The 19,748-nt window shown below is 48.6% G+C and overlaps 1 protein-coding gene across 3 annotated transcripts in view; it reads right to left on the reverse strand.

The window, feature by feature from the left end:
- Positions 1–19,748, reverse strand: part of TMEM135 (transmembrane protein 135) — a 188,052-nt gene that overhangs the window by 97,826 nt on the left and 70,478 nt on the right. For 2 of the 3 annotated variants that reach the window (XM_029047760.1, XM_029047762.2), the window contains exon 5: positions 11,490–11,555. The exons of the other annotated variant lie outside the window; for it this stretch is intronic. In XM_029047760.1, the coding sequence (XP_028903593.1) occupies positions 11,490–11,555 (66 nt within the window). The remainder of the gene's footprint in view (positions 1–11,489; positions 11,556–19,748) is intronic. 3 annotated transcript variants of the gene reach the window in all.

Genomic DNA, 19,748 nt, shown 5'->3' on the forward strand with positions numbered 1-19,748 from the left:
ACACTTCCTTTTATTCCTGCCAAGTCTTATTGCATGTTTAAAATAATAAAGGTAGCTGACAGATTCTGTTTTCCAGTCCCTTCCTTGCTTCCCAGGGCTTATTATATATACTAAGAATGCAGTACACCTGTCCCTTCCCATTCCTTCTGCGCTCTCCCTGCAAAAACAAACACCTAAAGCAAACAAGGAAATTTGTAGCCTAACATCACTCTGAGACGTAACCAACATCTTAAGGCTCCTCTCTCTCTCTATGATCCTGGAACGGCAGATAAGGAATGCAGATAAGAAATAAAAGACTTGCCTTTTATTGAATTAGAGGCACCAACCCATTAAAATAACGTTTCTTTCCACTGTCTCTCAAGCTATCACCAGAGCCAAAAAAACAAAAGGAAACCTAAGAAAATATCTCCTTTACGCCGGTCGACGAAATGAGAATCCGTCGTGACAGAGAGCGGATGAAATCATGAGGCCACCTCTCCCATTTGAGGGGAGGGGAAGAGGGAAGCAGGAGGATGGACACGCACAGAAAATGGCTTTCAGTGATGGCGGAAATAGCATCGACTGAGCACACGCAAAATTCCATTTGCGAACGTATCTTCCTTGGGAGCCGCTCCTAGCGCTTGCTGAGGGGAGGAAAATTGCAGAAGATCTTGAGAAATTGGGGAGTTGGGAAATTGAGGGGACTGAGGTCCAAGTGGAATAAAGACAAATTGGAATAAAGTCATCAGCCCAAGTCCGAAAGCGAAACAGCAGGCCTCCCTCTGCAAGGGGCCGTCGACCTAAAGACGAATCGGTGTCGGAGGGATTCCCGGATACGATCCTCTAATGCAGCGCCCTAATGTCCGCGTGCAGAAACTGGACGGTAATCCCTTCTGGCTCCGCGGCGGTGGGCAGAGGTTATCGTGGTTCTGCGTCTGGTCTGGCGCTCCACATCTCAAGAGGGACGGGGAAACTGGACAAGGTCGGGATAAGGCAGAATTGGCAGCAAGGTAGGAAAACACACCCTCGAGAGGAGCCCGAAAGGTGACAGTTTGCAGAAAACAGGATGGGGGGAGAGAGGAGAGGGGTGGTGAGCTCTACCTTTCTGCCATCAGCTAAAACTCATCCCAAATGCTTAGTACAGTGCTCTGCCCACAGTAAGCGCTCAGTAAATACGACTGAGCCACTGATTGGTTGATTGAGTGTCCCCTGGGTGACTCTCCACTGAAGAGCGAACACCAGAGAAACGTTTTAAAGGGCGGCTGCAGGTTTAGGATAGAGACAGAAACTTCCTCGAAACAAGTGTTTGGTGCTGGACGAGTCTACCGGGAACGCGGGCGGCGGTGGGAGCCCGGTGCTCCAACACCTCAACCATCCGTTCTTTCCGCCTCGGAGAACACGATTTTGGGAGCTGGCGTTTGAAAGCCGCCAAATCATTCTGCCTCTGGGCCTCTGTCACAGACGTCGCCTCCTTAAAAAGCAAAGTCCGGAGCGCGTTTGGATCTTACTTGGTTTTCCAGGGGAAAGAGGAAAGAGGACGCAGAACGGCCTAATAGAGCAAGGGCTCGGGAGTCAGAAGGACCTGGGTTCTGATCCTGTCTCCGCTACTTGTGTGACCCCGGGCAAGTCACTTCACTTCTCTGGGCCTCAGTTACCTCATCTGAAAATGGGGATTAAGACTGTGAGCCCCATAGAGCACCTGGACTGTGTCCAACCTGATCGGCACGCATCTTCCCCAGTGCTTGGTACAGTGCCTGGCACAAAGGAAGCACTTAACAAATACCCCAAAATCAATAAAAGTTGAATGTTTCCCGTGAGTAGGCAATGCATTTTCCTTGACTTCCCTGATAGATCAGAGACGTGCAAAACTGTAGACTGAAAAGCTCCCTAGGAACAGGGAACAAGCCCACCGACTCTGTTGTATTATACTCTCCCAGCACTTAGCACGGCGCTCGGCACACAGTAAGCGCTCAATAAACACCACTGATGGACCGCAAGTTGGTTTGTTGTTATTTTTTTCAATCAAACCCACCGATAAAATTGAACTCTGGATTAGTAAAGTCTCGCTCACACCCAAGCCGGGTCTTTTTTGGTGTGTGTAAAGCTGCATACTAAACAGAGATTAGCAACGGCGCTACCGTGAGGCTGGGGAATTGCAACAGAAGACAAAGATAACAAAATTTAATAAGAAATATCTTCGACCTTGACCCAGAAGGAACTCGAATAAAAGAAGGCATTCAAACAAGGGGCCGGAAAGCAGAAATGTCAAATCGAACTGGGAGGGCGGAACTTTTGAACCCGATGACGACAAGAACGTCATTGTGACCCGGACGCAGGGGGACGGCTGGTCTCCGCACCGCCAGCTCCTCATCGGGGCCCTCGGAGGGGCCTGGAAGTCATTAGGCCCGGCGTGGTCCGAGGGCTCAGAGATCACGGGAAACGAAACGGGCCCAAAACCACGTTAATTCAATCCGCATCGGCTTTCGAGGGGCGCTCCCTGCTTTTTTGCCTTTCTTCGCCCCCCCCAGCAAAGAAATAAAGCACCGTGATCTACAGAACCTTCTGGCCCTCTCCGTCGGGCACCGTGGACGTCACACATTTCACGCTGAACCAAACGGGCACAGCAGAATCTCCGTGGGACCAAGCCGGAGGTCGAGTTAAAAATAAAGCGAGGCACCGTCACTCAAACGCGGGCGAGATCGAGAGAGGAGAGAGCACGCCGGCCCCGGACAAAGGGTGCCTCAGTATTTGGCGGGGATGTGAGGCTTCACGCCTTTGCATTCTCCTGAAGCAGAGGTAGGGTGAGGGGGGTGCGTTCCGCCAACCGGCTTGGGATCGCCCTTTCGGCTGTTTGGATCGGCCTGCGGGAGTCTGGGGCGCCAGGGTCCACTCCTTCCCGGTTGGCTAAGTCTAGCCGAAGAGGTGCCGGTCCTCTCGGGTGCCCGCCCCAAAGGGTCAGGGCCTGGGGGTATATGAGCGCAGGCTAGGGCGTGACCGTGTGATTCCAGCCTGCGGGACACAGTTTCCTGGCCTTCTCGAGGTGGCTTCCCGCTTCCCCGCTACCGGGATCCCTCCCAGCTACGCGGTCCGGCTCTTGCTTCCCACGGCCCTCGATCCACCCCGACTCGGTGGAGTGGGTAGAGGAGGAGAATAAAGAACTGTTCTCCCCTTCCCTCCCCATCCCGGGATTCTCCCTCTTCCTCTTCCCTCATGTCCACCTGGGCTCGCAATCCACCAATCAGTCGGTAATTCCCCCTCTAGACCGTAAGCTCACCGTGGGCAGGGAATGCGTCTGCTCTACCGTACTCTCCCAAGCACTCTGTAGAGCGATCCGTACGCAGTAAGCGCTCAATAAATACGCCCGACTGACTCAATCGGTAGTATCGGGTGAGCACCTACTCCACGCACGGCACTGCTCTAAATGTTAAAGGGGTCCACGATCGGGAAGCGGGCGTCACCTCAAACTAGAGACAGGAAGACGTGATGGTGGTAAATAAGTTTCAATCTCCAACCAAGCCCCACCGTTTCCAGCACGTCGGTCCCTACCAAGTTAACCCCGAGCCACAAAGACGCCTCGCCTCGTCATTTGCACTCCCCTTCTGCCTCATTTTTTGTTTCCCCTGAGGAGTGGTGGAAATTGCATTACCGACTGCAAACCAACCCTGCTAAGTGAAGCACGCAGCGGGGTTTCGCGCGTTTGTTCTCCTCCTACCGATCCCCAAACGCCACAGACGTCAAACCGAATGGTCGCGGAGGTAGGAGTTCCATGAATGTGGGCAGAACGGCTCCGCTTTTAATAACCGCCAATCGCTCGTTACCGTATTTAGCAATCGGCTTCCGAGGCAAAGCCGATTCACCTCCTCTAAGGATCCGTCCACGTGGCCACAGGCTACCGCTGACTGTATGTTTTCGAACAACAACGGCTCGGGATTTTGAAATACATTCAAGCGACCGCAAATATGTTCCCGATTTCTTTAAAGCGCACATTCAGTTGCGCAACCGAGGTAGATGATGTTTAAGTCGGAGAAAATACAAGACCTATCCATGTGGAAATAATTGCTTTCCTGGCCCTAAAGCTCTTCCTATTAGGATCAAAACAAACTGATGTTATCTTAAGAAACCTTCCAATTTTTGAAAAATAAAACCTAAGTGGCCCATGGTTAGGCAGAATATTGTTTGTTTTGTTTCAGGGACAAAATGATGGCACATTTAAGCTGGCATTCAAATCAAAAGCAGAGTCGCCATTAAGAAGGAAGCCGGGGGGAGGGAAGGGGAGTAGTTCAAAAAATAGTCATCTCTAGATAAAGAAGTTCACGTAGGGGAGTTGCAGACGAGGCCATTGCGGCTTAGATACTGGGAGCTGACGTTCCAAGAATCCGGTGCTATGAACCGAGTAAGCGATCGATAAATCCGACCAATTGACTCAACAACCCCATCTCCACGCTGAGGTTTGGGGCTCCGGTACCAGTGCCAGTATTAGATAATAATAATAATGTCGGTATTTGTTAGGCGCTTACTATGTGCCGAGCACTGTTCTAAGCGCTGGGGGGTCCCACGTGAGGCTCACAGTTAATCCCCATTTTCCAGATGAGGTAACTGAGGCCCAGAGAAGCAAAGTGACTTGCCTAAAGTCACACAGCTGACAAGTGGCAGAGCCGGGATTCGAACCCATGGCCTCTGACTCCCAAGCCCGGGCTCTTTCCGCCGAGCCACGCTGCTAGATGCTAGAAGGAGCCGGAAGTGTGTCCTGGCCTACGGCAGAAACAAGCAGAGACAGGAATCAGTCGGATTTATTGAGCGCTCACCGTGTGCGGAGCACTATAATGGAGCACTTGGGATGGCACGACATATCAGGGTTGGTAGATGGGTTCCCTGCCCACAACGAGCTTACCGTCTAGAGCGGGAGACAAATGTTTAACATAAATAAACTACGGATAAGCTCTGGGGCAGAGGGAGGGATGAGGAAAGGTGCAGATCCAACCGCAAGGATGACGGAGAAATGAGTGGGAGAAGAAAAAAATGAGGGCTTAAGTGGGGTTCCCTGAGTGGATTGTTGCAATAACTGTTGCTGTTGATAATAATAATACTAATAACATTTGTCAAGCGCTTACTATGCGCCAAGCGCCTGTTCTAAGTGTTGGGGCAGATACAAGGTAAATGGGTTGGGGCTCACGGTCTTTATCCCCATTTTACAGATGAGGTCACTGAAGCACAGAGGAGTTAAGTGACTTGCCCAAGGTCACCCAGCAGAGCAGTGGCGGAGGTGGGATTAGAACCCACGTCCTCCCAAGTCAGTGCTCTTTCCACTAAGCCGAGCGGACCGGAGATGGGGGCAAAATAGAGTCTTCGGTTTATTTACTTTTGTTTCCGATGCTCACATTCAAATATTATTACGTGACCCAAGGCATTTACCGGCTACGATGTCATCACCGTGATCCTCAAAACCCAGGGAGAGGGTCAAGCCTGAACGCTAGACTATTTTTAATACGGTAATAATAATAATAATAATAGACACTAAAATACTTTGATTCATGATGTTTTATTTACCCAGAGACGGTATGTAAAATGCCACTGGACAAGAAACTTTCAGCTCTAACACGGGTATCTGATTTCCCATAGAACGACCCAAAATCGACTTGGGAATTGTCTAAAGGAATACTGATCATTCTTCCGATTGAAGGAGTAATCTCCACCTCATTTGCTGGAACTTTCAAACGTGGGAAAAATAGCTTAAAATCTATGACTGATCAGATCTCTTCAGTCACAAAATACGTATCATGATTATTCCTATAGCACAGCGGAATGGCTCTTAAAATCTCACATGTGAATCCACAAAAAAAACGAGGAATTCTCGACTAGAAAACACCAAATTAAACGAATCGTGGAAGGTAGAGTCTACTCTGCTAGAAAGTGATAGCTGTGGTCTGATAAGCTCCGCGTTGACAAAAAAATCGCATCGTGTTGATTACTGCTTCAGTGATAAACAAGGGATTATAATGGAAGGTGGTTTGAAGAGAATGAAACAGCAGAGAGGTTAGCAACTTCAGAGCGTAACAGTCCGCGTCGTGGTTCTGCAAGTCATTTATTTATTTATACGGACGTCTATATCCCCCGCGTTGTGAACCGGGAATGTGTCTACCAACTTCTGTTATACTTGACTCTCCCAAAAACTCAGTACATGCCTCCTCGCCTATAAAATATAATACGAAGAAATCCATTATCTTCTACCAATAAATGATTTTGCCTCTCAACTTCCACTGTGACCTCCGGTGTGCGGTGATGGATAACTCACATTCACCCAACCACTTTTGGGCGTTCGTTTTTAGGCTAGATCTGCAAAACACGCATAGGAACCATGCATTTACCAGTCAAAATGACTCCTGATCTTTGTCAATATCAGTGCTGCATTTTGTTTTTGTTTGGTTAGAGTAAAGTTGTTTACACTGGTCACAATGGCTGCTGAGATTTGGCAACATCAGCGCTCCATTTTGTATTAGGTTAAAGTTGTTTACACCAGCCATGGTGGCTGCTGAGATTTGTCAATATCAGGGCTGAATTTTGGGTTTGGTTAGAGTAAAGTTGTTTACACCAGCCATAGCGGCTGCTGAGATTTGTCAATACCAGGGCTGAATTTTGGGTTTGGTTAAAGTTGTTTACACCAATCATAATGACTGCTGAGATTTGTCAATATCAATACTCCATTAGCTGCCAAACTACCTTGCCCTTCGGGAGAAATGATACTCCTTTGAACCCATAAACTGGGAGGTGTAGAACCTTGCCACCTGCCCAGGACCATCCATTCATTCAATAGTATTTATTGAGCGCTTACTATGCGCAGAGCACTGGACTAAGCGCTTGGAATGGACAATCCGGCAACAGATGGAGACGATCCCTGCCCATCGACGGGCTTGCAGTCTAATCAACTGGCCGCATCAAGTCACCGGCCTGGGTCACTCGAGTGACCGAGCACCGGCTCTAGACGATGGTGTCCCTCATTTCACTGGCACTTGGGAAGAAGAGGTTTTCTGGAGCCAACTCGGCTCTCCCCGGGGGTCCTCGAAATGAAGGAAGATAGGCCCGCCACAGATAGAAAGGTTGCCTAGTGGCTGATTTGCTCTCAGACTTCGGGGATCTGGCCCCTCAAACCAGTGGTACGCTATTTCGGCAGGTCACCACGCTCCCGTTGAAAAGTGACGGCATTTGCGTAGCCGTGTCGGAAGGCTGTTTCGGGCAATCAAATAAAGCTCCCGCTGTCAAAGGCCGCGTCTTGGTCCTTTAAAGCGAGAAGCTGCTTAGAGCGGGAGAAACCTGGAGTTTTGGACAGGTTTGCGGCTCCAGGATGCTTAAAAACCCAAGAGCTGAACAGAGTGGGCTTCCCAGATGGGAGGACTAGATCTGTCGCGAAAACGTCCCTCGATTCCGCCACCGCGAGCCATCCGAAAGGCGTAGAGGAAAGGCACGTTTGGGAACGACTGGCCATCTGGATACACCACGAATGTTTCCTATTTGAAATGGTTGCGTCTGGAGTGGGATTTTCCCGGAACGAGAGGTTCTTCAGGAATACAACTTCCACAGTGGTGGTGCGCTACGTAAACCGCTTAAGCTGTGTGACTGTGGGCAAGTCACTTAACTTCTCTGTGCCTCAGTGACCTCATCTGTAAAATGGGGATGAAGAGCGTGGGCCCCACGTGGGACAACCTGATTCCCCTGTGTCTACCCCAGCGCTTAGAACAGTGCTCTGCACATAGTAAGCGCTTAACAAATACCAACATTATAATTATTATTATTATTATTAAGCACGGAATCTTCGAGCAGGTTCTCAGTTCCAGAGTCTGCAGGACGTTCTCCTCCCCGGTGCTCCGATTTGCCGGAGCGGAAGCGCGGGGAGTAACTGGACCGTAATCCTGGACTCGCTGCCCCTACGGCCTTCGCCCGAACCCCCAAGGCAGATCTCTCTCTCACACACTCAACCTCCGGTCCCGTTCCGGACGGCCTTTCCCATGCGGCGAATATCGCCCCCGGAAACATAGCGTGGATGGAAAACCCCAGTTAACGGTTCGGGCCTCCGGTGATTTGGCTTTGCAGATGACTGATTTCAAGAGCTCTCCGTACCAACTGGGAAGAAGAAGAAAAAATCCATAAGGCAGAAAACGTGCTCCCGGATTTTCTGCTCAAGTAGCACGGGCGAAAGAAAACTGACATTGTAACCGGAGAAACTGAACTTTCATGGCTTACTAACTCAAGATAAGCATGAAATGCAATAGCAAACTGAGTAATTAGTTAATGTGTGTGAAGCCCCTTAAAGAGGAAAAACACTAAACATTGTGATTATGGGAACGGATATAACGGTACAGCTGTGTCCAATAATTAATTTTACTCAACGGCCTTTATTGTTCTCAGTGACGGATTCTTTTCCAGTTAGCCTGCGAGCGTTGGCGGCGCCCAGCTCTACGTGGTCGCATGTGGAATGATTTTCGAAGCCACCTTGAAACTCCCATTACCCAAATTTGCAATCACTGAATTGGGCATATCCCCGGAAATCAATGTTCCAGCTGAGAAAATACAGAGGACCGTAGTTGAGAACTTAAGCGAGGCCTTTTCTAAACCTTTAAAGAGGTCGGCCTTTTCCTTAAAAGGGAAAAATCGAGAGACTCTGAGTCCAGGCCAGGGATTGATACTCATCTGTGGTCTGGATTCGGATTTCATCATCAAGTGTGGCCATTAATCCATCTCCTGGAGAGGTGTGGATTATCAATCATTCCATCGTATTTATTGAGCGCTTAGCGTATGCAGAGCACCACCCTAAACGCAGGCGAGAGGTACAATATACAACAATATAGCCGACACATTCCCCGCCCACAACGGGTTTACAGTCCAGAGGATTATCCCTCTTCGCTACGCGGTTATACTTAATAGAGAAGCAGCGTGGCGCAGTGGAAAGAGCCCGGGCTTGGGAGTCAGAGGTCATGGGTTCGAATCCTGGCTCCGCCACTTGTCAGCTATGTGACTTTGGGCAAGTCACTTAACTTTTCTGAGCCTCAGTGACCTCGTCTGTAAAATGGGGAATAAGACCGTGAGCCCCACGTGGAACAACCTGATCACCTTGTATCCCCCCCAGCACTTGGAACAGTGCTTTGCACTTAGTAAGTGCTTAACAAATACCAAAATTTATTTTATTTTTATTTTATTAAATACTGTTGGTATTTGTTAAGCGCTCACTATGTGCACAGCATATTAAAAAAATCAATTAGGCTGAATTAATTGGCGGTGGGCAGTTGTTCTTGAGCGTTTTACTTGGCTCAGTGCACCTGTTTAAAGTTTTCTTAGTGGGACTGTACCGGTGAAATGGCGGGCATTACGTCCTGGCTCTACGGTCCACCTAATGACGATGCTTACCACTTCTCTCATGCTACGTGACCCCCGTGACGTATGAGATCAAAGAGCATCCCTCAGGTTTAAGGTTCCTAAAGGGCTCTGATCAAATAGGTCACCCGCTCTGCAGACGCTCGTCCCTCTGCCCACCTCGAAGACTGCAGGACCGTACGCTCGTTGTGGGCAGGGCGTCACTGTTCATTTCGTATTGTACTTTCCCGAGCGCTTAGTACAGTGTTCTGCACACAGTAAGAGCTCAATAAATACGACTGAAGGATGAAATAAACCAAAATGTGAATCATTAAACAGAGCTTCCACTGGAAATGACCTAGAAAAAACTCTATCATCTAGTTCCTTCCTTCTCCAGATTCCAGGGCCCTGCAAACTTCACGACGTTCTGTTTTCACAGTGTGCAAATCTCCTTGGAGGTCAAACGCACCAAAGTAGGCGCATTCATCTAGCTCGTCAGTGCCACTTGAATTTAGAAAAATAACTAACTTTCCTCTAGAGACTAAGGGGATTGCTATTAAAAGCGAGAAAGGGTAAAACATGTCCCGGCTCATATCTACTTAGTAATAATATCTATTTAAGGAATACACAAACCAGTGGACGAATACACAAACCAGTGGACCAACTAGTTGCCAAGCCTTTGGGAGCGGGGAGGGGAGAAAGGAGGAGGGTCTGCTCTCTTGATGCCCAGAGTAGTTGAGGGAAATAAGGAACAAATCCCCAGCGCCAGAATTGCTCAATAGCTCGAGAGGCCAATTAGGAAGCTGTCTTGCCTCCGTAAAGCTTTTCTCCAAATGTCTAAAGCCTTACACGAGGCAAATACTAAACACGCGTTAACGTTTCCTACGACGTTTCATTCGATCGTATTTATTGAACGCTTGCCGTGTGCACAACGCTCTACTAAGCGCTCGGGAGAGTACAGTCCAACAATAGACAGACACATTCCCTGCCCACGGCGAGCTTAGAACCTGCTTTCTCCCTGGTGGACGAGATTGATTTTCATCCTCTCTCAGCCCCCGCGAAACCTACAAGCCTTGAAGACAGTGCCCTCCTAGGAAAATCAAGTGAGCCTCCTCCTTTTGCTGAAAAATATCAAGCAAATGAAGGCAGGCTTCCCAAAACTCAGCTCTCTCTGCCCAAAACGCCTTTCTCCAGCCCTAACTGTTCACGACGGACACATCGGACGATGGGTGAGTGTCCGGGACATTCACACCTTGGTCGGAACACTCTTAAAAGTCTTCAGGCACCCATTTTTTCCGGGTGCTCCCTACATTTGACCGGGCAGGCGGATCGGCTAGTAAATCAATGGCTTTAATTCATGTTATTACTAACGGTTACTTCTCTGGGGGCAATCCAGTGGTTGTGTAACGTTTGCCAATATGTGGAAGGAGGAGGAGGACGGCGATGCATCACGGGGTCTAGACTCCTTGAACAAATGCTGGAAGTGGGGAGGAAAGGGAAGAGATGAGGAGAGGACCAAAGGTTGTGGGCTAGGGAAAGTTTTGAAGGAGGGTGGAGTTTTTTTTGGAAACAAAGGCGGATACAAAAGCCGAGTTATTAAAATGCTGACAATTGGAGATTTGGGACTGTTCTTATCAGTAGCAGATGAATGCATCGTTAATTTTCTCCAGCAAGAAAGACCTTAATTCATTGTTTCTTCCTTCCATTTCTGCCTTCGGGCTCCTGTGTTTTGAAAAGGTACCAACTGCAAATATCTTGACCTGGGGTACGAGCATCTCACAGGGGCAACGGAACATGACGGAAACAGGAAATTGGGACTGAGTGGGGAGGAAAGCACTTTTCTTTCAAGCAGGATGCAAGAATTAAGATGTAGTCCAAAAAAAAAAAAAGAGAAAGAAAAAAAGAAACTGCTCCTTGCTCAGTGGGGTGTAGGAAAAAGTGAATGGAAATCAAAACAGAAGAACCAACTTGGTTCATTTCATTAAAATAAAATGCTCCTCCCCGTCTTTTTAGCACGTGGTCTTGGTGAACTGCACAGAGATAATTCACCGAAGGATCAAATGCTTCCAAAATCTGAATTGAATAGAAACCCCAGCGTCTATTCCTGCGGTGATGTGAGCGGGAGAGAACTCTATCCCACATTACAAACATCAAAATCGTCATCTTACTTCTCCATTTCTTAATGTCGTGATGGTTCCTCTTGCTACTGCCATCCGGAATAATGTCTCTGTTGCCTGTAAGGAAAAGAGCCGTCGTTAGTTATTTAGGCCCAGAGCTGTATTCGCATGAAAAACCTACCCGTCTTCTGAACTCAAATGGAAAAAAATAATAATAACCCTGAGCCCTCAGTTATAAACACCTGATTTAAGAAGCAGCGTGGCCTAGTAGAAAGAGGCCAGGCCTGGGAGTCAGAGGACCCGGGTTCTGATCCCACCTCAGCCACCTGTCTGCTATATGACTTTGGGCGAGTCACTTCATTTCTCTGGGCCTTAGTTACCTCATCTGTAAAACGGGAATTAAGACTGAGCCCCGTGCCACGGGACTGTGTCCAAACTGGTCATCTTGCATCTACCCGTGGCTTAGGATAATGCTTAACAAATACTATTTTTTTTAGAAAAAGCAGCACACAAACAACTCCACAGGGGTTAGCAAACATGACTCCAAGAGGCACTTGGAGATCCCATTTTAATGCAAGTAAAACAACGCTTTCCATGGGAAAAAATGTTTTTTTCCCCCCAAAGTGTTTTAGGGTTACCAGATTGATACCAAACGCCGAAAGGAGAAATTCCTTTCCGAATTTCCATTACAAGAGACTGAACAAGTGCTTGGCGTCAACAGTCAGTCGGCTGCCTTCCGAGCCAGGTTTGGGAAACGTTATCTTGCTTTGACAAATGTGGCTGGAGGATCGCTTTTTTTTTCCCTTCCCTCCCTCAAGCCTCTGCCTCGAACGAAAGGAGGTGGGACGGTGTGGAGGGATCTCGCCAACCCAAACGTAATAATAATAATGTTGGTATTTGTTAAGCGCTTACTATGTGCCGAGCACTGTTCTAAGCGCTGGGGTAGACACAGGAGAATCAGGTTGTCCCACGTGGGGCTCAAAGTCTTCATCCCCATTTTACAGATGAGGTGACTGAGGCACCGAGAAGTTAAGTGACTTGCCCAAAGTCACACAGCTGACAAGTGGCCGAGCCGGGATTCCAACCCATGACCTCTGACTCCAAAGCCCGGGCTCTTTCCACTGAGCCACGCTGCTTCTCAGCACCTGCACGTGCCAAGCGAGGGCACCGCCGCTGCAGTCGCAGAACGCGGCCGTTCTCATGACCGTGTCCCCGCTACCAAAAGGGGCCTCGATCACTCCGTCGATCGGATTACTGGGCACTTACCATGCGCGCTGCACTGCGCGCTCCCACCAAACACTCCCACGTCTCCTGTATCAATTTATTCGACGGTTTTTATTGAGCAATTCCTGAGAGCAAACCACCGTTCTAAGTAAGGGCTCAGGAGAGTACAACTACAATAGAGTTGGCCCCCAGAGAACTCAAAGTGGAGGGGGAAGGAGACGTTAAAAATACAGTAGAGACAGAACAAACAGTAGAGTTGTATCGTCGGGGGGGTGTCCCTGTCGAACCCCACATTAAGGAGAGGGCAGCGGGGCGCTGAGCGAAGCCGCGGCTGTGGTACACGCCCACGACCGTTAAAACCCCTCCAGATGGAGGCGGAGAAGGCTGTTGCTGGCAGAAGGCAGCGTGGCCTAGCGCATAGAGCATGGGCTGGGAGTCAGAAGGACCTGGGTTCTAATCCCGGCTCTGCTCGTGAACTCGGGCAAGTCACCTAACCTCTCCGTACCTCAATTACCTCATCTGTAAAATGGCGATGAAGGTTGGGAGCCCCGTGTGGGACGTGGACTGTGTCCGACCTGATTAGCCTGCGTCTGCCCCGGGGCTTAGCACGGTGTCTGGCACAAGGTAAGAGCTTAACAAGTACCATGAAGAAAATAAAATAAATAAAAGCACGTGTTGTGGCAGCACTAAGCCTACGGAATGCAGAATTTACCAACGTCTCCTGTGCAGCGCGCGGGTCATGGCGGAGTCCTGATAAATTAACCGGTTGGTTATAAACCCCAAATAAAACTGTTACGATTCACCTCCGCATCGATTTCCACCTCGCGGGTGTCCCCCATCCCGGCGTACAGAGCTGGATGCGGCACCGCTTACGTCCCAACGCGTTCAACGGGACAAGGTATCGAAACAACACCGAAGGTTTAATCTCGGAAACGGAAAAACCCAAACAGACGGTCTTATAATTCTACATCCTCGGAACAAAAGAATAACTTCTTCACTCTGCAAAATGACCTGGGGCTATATCACTCCTCTTCCTGGAGTTTTCGCCAGAATTTAAGTCACTTTTAATTCCCACTCTTGGAAGAAAATGTGAGTTTTTACGTGCGTGTGTGTGTTGAACAGGGCGATACGTATCAATTCCAGAGTTCTGGACTTCAGAGTCTATTAGCTCGCTTAGACTGATAACAATCCATAGCAATTTCAAGACCTTAATTGGTCGTCCCGACGCTCTCAAAAGCTAAGGGATCGCAAGACGCGCTCTCGGCCTTTTGTGTCCGTGGGAATTGATTTCTTTCATCAGCTCTTCCCACCAGTGTTTCCGGGATGTTTGGACTGCAACGCTCTCATCCCGGCTAAGCTTCCTTTGTTCCCATACAAAAGCCCTGAGGTGGGCAACTTTCTTTTCAACGTCTTCTAGGAAGCCCTCTCTTCTGACACCCAAGTACTCGCGCCAAAACTCCCAGATGGCGAATCCATTCAGAGACAAGGATAAATTCTCAGCAGTTACAAATCCGGCGCCGTTGATTTCTCAATTCGAGCGCCACTCTCTTCAAGGGTTGAATGTCGCTCGAAAGATTCAGGCGGTCAGCAAAGTTCCACTCCCGACTCAAAGTGGGGAACTAAAAAGGCAGGTCCCGGAGCCACTAGCTGAAAATCGGCTCCCAAAACAATGAACGTTTTCTGGAACTAAAAGGGAAAGCGGGCAACAAGAAGCGGCATTATTTTTGGAAAATGACACATTGTCACTGGATTTACAGGTCAGCGGATTCTTATTCGGGGCATGACGACACGGACCGAAAAAAATAAGGAATTATTTCACTTTAAAACGGACCTATTCTGATTTACGATGAAGGAACGCTTGCTATTTGGAAAGGCTCGATCGGTTTCATTCGTGAAATAAAAATGTAAAAATAAAATCTACCTCCCAAAATAAAGATCTAACCATTTAGCATACCCTTTGAGTCTGAAACCCCGATGTTAATGTCTCGGTACCATTAGAGAAAATTAACACGCCAACCAGGCATGTATATTCCAAATGAAAGAAAACTGCCCATAATAAAAACAGCAGTTATCACTATAGAATTTCATTTTCCAGAAAGACATATTAAAAAAACACCTCACAGAGACGTGTTCCCTACAAATGTATCCCTTGCCGAAAGACGTTATTCAGTTTAGAATAAATTCCCATATTTTATTTTTCCTTCGCTGATATCTCGGTGAGCTAAATTCACTACAGCCAGAAAGTAAATATTTGTATTTATGTCATCACAGCTACTCAGATGTAAAATTGAGATTACCCCCTCAATAGCTGAAGCAACCCGAAAGAAAAATATAATTAGCTTGCGAATGGAAATTCAGTTTAGTCTCAATTGTCCACGGACTGGGCAGGGAGTAGTGGTTGGATAATCCTAAACCATTTATATTTGACTGTGGAATGCGTTTCTGAGCTTAGGTGGACGCTTAACACATTATTTCCAACTATTACCAAATAAACAGCAGTCAAGCAGGCGGTGCTGACACGACCGACTCGAGAAGCATCCTAAAGGATGGAGCATGGGCCCGGACGTCATAAAGACCTGGGTTCTACACCCGGCTCCGCCTCTTGTCTGCTGTGTGACCTCGGGCGAGTTGCATAGCTTCTCTGTGGCTCAGTTACCTCACCTGTAAAATGCGAATTGCCCCAGCGGGTCACTCACGGTATCCAACCTGATCAATTCGCATCTACCCCAGGGTTCAGTAATAATAAGGCTGGTATTTGTTAAGCGCTTACTACGTGCCGAGCACTGCTCTAAGCGCCGGGGGAGATACAGGGCCATCAGGTTGTCCCACGTGAGGCTCACAGTTGATTCCCATTTGACAGATGAGGTAACTGAGGCACAGAGAAGTGACTTGCCCACAGTCACACAGCTGACAAGTGGCAGAGCCGGGATTCAAACTCATGACCTCTGACTCCCAAGCCCGTACTCTTTCCACCGAGCCACGCTGCTTCTCTTAAGTGACTGGCACATACTAAGCGCTTAACAAATACCACTGGAAAAAAAAAGAAATGCGTCCATTCCCAAACAGAACACTTCTCTCAGTGGACCTCCCTCCTGACGGCCCAGCTCCAGTCCTAAAATCAAATTATAGGATGGTAGTATCTTCTAGCGGACATGTGTAGAATTTCTTCCATAAATCCCGCAATCCTTCAGAGGGAGAAAAAAAAAAAAATCAAACACACCCACACACAGAAGAAACCAATGAGATTTTCAGTATTACCTTGTTTTTTTTTTTTGTTCCGCCTCATCGGCCGGCCAGTGCCGGCGGAGTACTGTGTTGGTTTGTATAAAGAGTCGCACTCCTTTCCATGAAGTAATTTCCTTAAGAGCTCAAAAATCCCTCCTACCCTCCCGTCAGCAGTCACGGAAGAGGAAAGGGAAAAGGTGGGGTAGGAAGGAGGGCAGAGCAGAGCGCAACAGGGCTCCAGGCCGCTTGTCCGTATGCCTGCTCTAATAATCATTATAAAACAATATGATATAATAATATTTGATGATATTCGTTAAACCGTTACCGTGTCAAGCACTGTTCTAACCCCTGGGGTAGCTGCAAGTCATCCAGGCTGGACACAGTCCCTGCCCCACAGGGGGGATACAGTCAAAGTTAGAGGAAGAAGAGGAATTTAAAACCCATTTTCCTGAAGGAACTGAGGCTCGGAGAAGTTAGGGAAATTGCCCAAGGTCACACAGCAAGGCAATGGGCGAAGCTGGAATTAGAACCCAGGTACTCTGGCCAGGCCGCTTCTCTCTACCAGCAGAGTGGAGTAACTCGGCACCCAGATCACAGAAAACTATCTCAACTCACCTGCAGATATTTCTTCAGAGGGCCGGGGCCTTCTCGCATCCTCTCCTCCCCCCACCCCCAGGCATTCCTTCTAACTGCTTTCCCTGTAGTCAACCTTCCGAGAAGCCCCTCCTCCGGGAGGAAATGTCTTCCTGCCGACATTAATATATCAAGCAAAAAGGCCGGGGAGGCTTACGGAGCAGTGAAATGAGACCCTGCCTATGAAGCGCCAAGGGGTTTCTCTCATTCCCACCCCACCTCCGTGAACCAAACGGCGGGGAGGTTGAGATCCTCATTGAATCATTTCTTCTCTGCCTAAGTTTGCCGTCTTTGAAAAGGCGACTGCGCTCTTTAAATCCAAAGTCCTTTAGGAAGTCACTGAAGCTCATTTGGGAATCCAAACAGTTAACCGGATTCGAGGGTCAAAAACTGAAATAATTATCTGTTCTTCATCAACTACGGTCTTAGCTCTGCTTGGGAAGCAATTTACTGCTATCGTTCTTGTCTGTCCGTCTCCCCCGATTAGACTGTAATCCCGTCAAAGGCAGGGACTGTCTCTATCTGTTATTGATTCATACATCCCCAGCGCTTAGTACAGTGCTCTGCACATAGTAAGCGCTCAATAAATACTATTGAATGAATGAACGAACGAAGCACCGGGGCCTAGCAGAAAGAGAACGGAGTCGGGAGTCGAGGACCCGGGTTCTCCATCACTTCCTTGCTCTGTGACCTTGGTCAAGTCACTGAACCTCTCTCTTGCATTAGTTTCCCCATCTGTAAAATGGGGATTAATAATATCTGTTCTCTCGCCTACTCAGACCGTGAAGCCCACGTGGGACGGGGACTTTCATCTAGCCCAGCACTTGGCATGTAATAAGTGCTTAATAAAAACCATAATGACAATAATGATTTGTAGCAAGGCTCGGTGTCAACAACGAAGATCCACACGGGCTATTTACTTCATCTCAAATCCCTCTAAATCGAATCTTAAACCGACCCCATCCTGTCCATACGCGCTTTATTCAAGTATGCGTATTGCCTTTAAGTGACGAAACACCAAGTTCACACACTCAGAAAACAAACCGGACAACAGAGTAGGAGGCTACGTTGGCCGTGTTATTTCTCAAGAGGTGGGCAGAATTTCCTTTCTCCGTACCACTTGGGGCTCCCAAGCCTGCTTTTGACAAAAGTGCACTTTTCTCTGTTTGCTATAAAAATCTACAGATCTCTGCCTGAAGAGAAAAACAGGAAAACATCTAATGAGGGCCCCCTTAATATAATTAAATGCTGGAAAAGAAAACAGATTAGCTCACCTGCTATTCGATCCCCGTAAAGGATCGCTTGTGTCGACCTGCTGGAAAACATCTCTTCTCGGACAAGGCATTTAGGTATAAAGATGCCAAAATGCGTCATAATGTCCATAAGGAAAGGGCTCTTCTTTTTTTCCTTTCATGATATTCAAGGGACAAATCGGGGGGGTGAGCGGGGGGATTGCTTTCAGAATGGGATCTAGATGCTTGGAAATTGGATGCGAGTTTGAATGCAGAATACTGAGCAATGTTATGACAGAAGCAACAGATGCGAGGAAGAGTTCTGGGCCGACTCATCCGTAAGACTGCATTAAGTCCAGTTTGGGGCGGGGAACTGTCCAGAAGGGAGCTGGAAGGGTCCACCACCACGACACTGGCAACCTTGCGCTGCCGTCGGCGGCAGGGGCGACGGCTCGCTTTACCCCTCCAGTGAAAGTGGTTTATTGACTGACCAGAAGATGACGGCATCTATCCAGCTTCAGCCACACTCCCTTCTTGCAGGGAAAAGGGTCAGGGGTTGGACAGAGTGACCGAGCTGAAGATCTGCCCTCTGTAGATACGGCCCGGGCCTGGGAGTCGGAGGTCATGGGTTCTAATCCCGGCCCCGCCACTTATCCGCTGGGTGACCCCGAGCAAGTCACTTCATTTCTCTGTGCCTCGATTACCTCAGCTGTAAAATGGGGATTGAGACGGGGGCCCCACGTGGGACATGGACCGTGTCCAACCCGATTTGCTTATATCCAGCCCAGCGCCTGGTACGGTGCTCGGCACACAGTAAGCACTTAATCTTCGTAATTATTATTATTTGCTCGCTTAACGATGATTGGATGTATACTCACCACCTAGGCCAGAGTGGGCCAAGTCGTGTTTTAAAAATAATTCATTTTAATAACGATCAAGAATCCTGCATCAGAATATTCTGAAGGAAGCTCGTCTTTCCGTGAGTCTGTCCTCCCAGAATTTCTGACAGCTACGACTGTGGCGATAATAATAATGATCATAATGGTATTTGTTACTATGTGCCAAGCACTGTACTGAGAACTAGGGTGGATGCAAGTTTATCAGGTAGGACCCCGTCCCTGTCCCGCACGGGGCTCACAGTCTTAATCCCCGTTTTACAGATGAGGGAACTGAGGCCCAGAGAAGTGAAGTTGCCCAAGGTCACCCAGCAGACAAGTGGGGGGGGGCGGGATTAGAACTCATGACCTTCCGAAAGAGCACGGGCTTGGGAGTCGTAGGTCATGGATACGAATCCCGACTCTGCCACTTGTCAGCTGTGTGACTGTGGGCAAGTCTCCGGGCCTCAGTGACCTCATCTGTAAAATGGGGATTAAGACTGTGAGCCTCACATGGGGCAGCCTGACTACCCTGTATCTACTCCAGCGCTTAGAACGGTGCTCTGCACATAGTAAGCGCTTAACAAATACCAACGTTATTCTTATTATTATTCTAGGCCCACGCTCTATCCACTGGGCCACGCTGAGTTCCAAATCACTGTCATTCCATCTTACACACCGTGAAAAGTTTGAGAGTGGTTTCGGAGGGTGTAATTCCCTACCCTGTGCTTAGCATACTTCCTGAAAGAAACGTGCCCTGCCGTACGAAGGAGACCACAAGCGGACGGTGCTGGAAATGGAACGCCCCGGCTTCGGAACTACCGGCCCGCGACCCGCTTCTCAGCAAACAACCACCCCCTTGGCGCCCTGGAAAAATCAACTGCCGGTTTGCAAGTGGCCAAAGCACTGTTTTCCCGGAGAATCCGAAGCGCGTGGTCGCCCGAGGTGTGAATGGGTCGGGTGGGCCCCGCCGGGGAGTGGGCCGGTGATGCCCAGCAGACCCAGCAGGCTTGATCTGTTAACTGACGTTAAACCCTACTGGTTAACCTCTAATGAACGCTTAACGAAGTAGACTGTCGGGCTGGTTGGTTTGCGTTACCGTCGTGATCTGTACTCATTTA

The sequence above is a fragment of the Ornithorhynchus anatinus genome, chromosome 20 (genome assembly GCF_004115215.2).
Source record: "Ornithorhynchus anatinus isolate Pmale09 chromosome 20, mOrnAna1.pri.v4, whole genome shotgun sequence".
Classification (NCBI taxonomy): domain Eukaryota; kingdom Metazoa; phylum Chordata; class Mammalia; order Monotremata; family Ornithorhynchidae; genus Ornithorhynchus; species Ornithorhynchus anatinus.